This window comes from Rosa chinensis, chromosome 4 (genome assembly GCF_002994745.2).
Source record: "Rosa chinensis cultivar Old Blush chromosome 4, RchiOBHm-V2, whole genome shotgun sequence".
NCBI lineage: Eukaryota > Viridiplantae > Streptophyta > Magnoliopsida > Rosales > Rosaceae > Rosa > Rosa chinensis.
Genome location: NC_037091.1, coordinates 12,669,618 through 12,671,647, shown reverse-complemented (window position 1 = coordinate 12,671,647; position 2,030 = coordinate 12,669,618). Strand labels below are relative to the sequence as shown.

Below are 2,030 nucleotides of genomic sequence, written 5' to 3'. Positions count from 1 at the left end.
TTGTTGTATGGCCATGTGAGTTTTGTACGCAGATCAGCTCACCCTAAATTGATTGGTGTAGGTCATGTCGCAAGTAACCGGAGTTTGAGAAATGGTAGTGAAGAAGAAAGAGAGAGCGAGAGAGTTTGAGTTTTTTCATTGTTTGTTTAGGTACTCTTTGTGTGTGTGTGTGTGTGTGAGAGAGAGAGAGAGAGATGGTCTACATTTAATGGGATGAATAATACTAATTAAATTCTCCATTGCCAAAAAAAAAAAAAAATACTGTGGGATGAAAAAAGATTAGCTATATTATTATAGTATTATTTAATTTATTGATAAGCATATCATCAGTGACAGATGCAATTTTTTGTCATTAATGTATGTTATTAGTGGATCGGAGAATATAATATATAGAACTGTTGGTCATATTTCTAGTAGTGAGAGAATCAAAGGGTCAGTCACCATTACCCTCAAACGTAGGGAAGGATTGGTACCTGTTGCTTAGTTTTGTAGTGAGAGACATTTGACTCCTGATTTATTCCACCATGCACTGTGCTAGTATCATGCATAGTCCCAATACCGAATTAGCATTCAACAACGCCATCACCCAAAGATAGAAGAAACCCAACCGAGTATTGCCGTGTCTGTGATTGAGCGATCGAATTGGACCAGAAGAGATCAGTGCCCTGAACTAGTGTCAAAAAGCTGAATCAAAAGACTAACTCATTGGGGATGCTAGTAATAAGGAGAAGGTGAAGCCGCTGATGACATAGGGAGAGAGTACAGAGCGTATGGGTTTGTCTTGGGAGAGGGAAATCAAGAGAACTGATAATTTAGATGAGATAATTAAACAAATAATTAAAAAAATCATATACCCTTAATTATGTCTCTTTCGGTAGAAAAAGGAAGCAGAGACTGGTAACAATAAACTACCATATCCAATGTATGAATCCAACAAGGAAATAAATAATCTTTCCCCTTCATCAATTTAGGAAAAATAAATAATCTTACTTCAAAGAAGCTACATGGCTCAGATCACATTCACCCCCTCAAAATTTTGATATATTAATTTATTCAAGTATTGCAAATATCATAACATTCTGATCGGTCAAGTTCGTGATATTAGTCAACGCCAGTCGAACTTTTTATTGCCAACATAGAAACCATCCTCATTCACGAACCAAAAGCAATCCTTGGTTTTCATGCACTCAAGGGGTTCCTCATCAGCAATACTAAAAACAATGATGTCTCTCTCTTGTGAATCCCGTTTCATATTGCAGTGGAAGAGAGTTGTACCCCAAAAGTTTCCGTTAAATTGCCAGTTGTAATCCTGACCTCTCCATAGGGTGTGGTTACCGAGATCATCGTCTCCAGATTTGCAATGAACAGTCAATGGCTTATCGTTGTTGCAAAAGCGATTGATGATGTGAACATTGTACGATTTGTACCCTTCAGAAAATGTTAATGTCAAGGTTGCTAGGGCCAAGGTGATGATCACACAAGAACAGTTGGCAGTGAAAGACATGGTGCCAATGTGGTTGAACTGAACTGCAAAGAAGCTTAATTTATAACTGAAGGAATGGATGGTTTTCAGAACTTTTTAATTAGTGTGGAATTAGTTTAACAATTAAATTAATAACTAAACAGAAAATTCATTCCTAAGAACACACAACATGTGGCCACAAAAGAATTTAGTCTCTAAGGATAATGGATCAAGAGAGATGAAGAAATATGAGTGGAAATGAAGAAATATGCAAGTGTACGTTCTTCCTTCCTTAATATAACTAACTTATGCAATCGAGAAAGAGAGAACTTTCTCCTACCAATTAAAGATAGTAGTGTAACACACTTCCTTTGGGCCATATTGGGCACTATAATTCTATCTTGGGATTTAAAAAAAAAAAAACTTTTATCCCACCCTACCCTTACATATGCTAGTGAGAATCGAACCCATGACCTTTACAAGGTTAGAATTATAACTTACCAACATGTCACAACTCACCGGCACTACCTTGAGATTTCATTTAAGTTTCACTTAGTGAAGCTCAAAT

At 36.6% G+C, this 2,030-nt stretch overlaps 1 protein-coding gene across 1 annotated transcript; it reads right to left on the bottom strand.

The window, feature by feature from the left end:
- Positions 1-1,105: 1,105 nt before the first annotated feature.
- LOC121052782 (S-protein homolog 5-like) lies at positions 1,106-1,504 on the bottom strand. The gene has a single exon (XM_040518648.1). The coding sequence runs from the start codon at positions 1,502-1,504 to the stop codon at positions 1,106-1,108; it is 399 nt and encodes a 132-aa protein (XP_040374582.1).
- Positions 1,505-2,030: the final 526 nt, after the last annotated feature.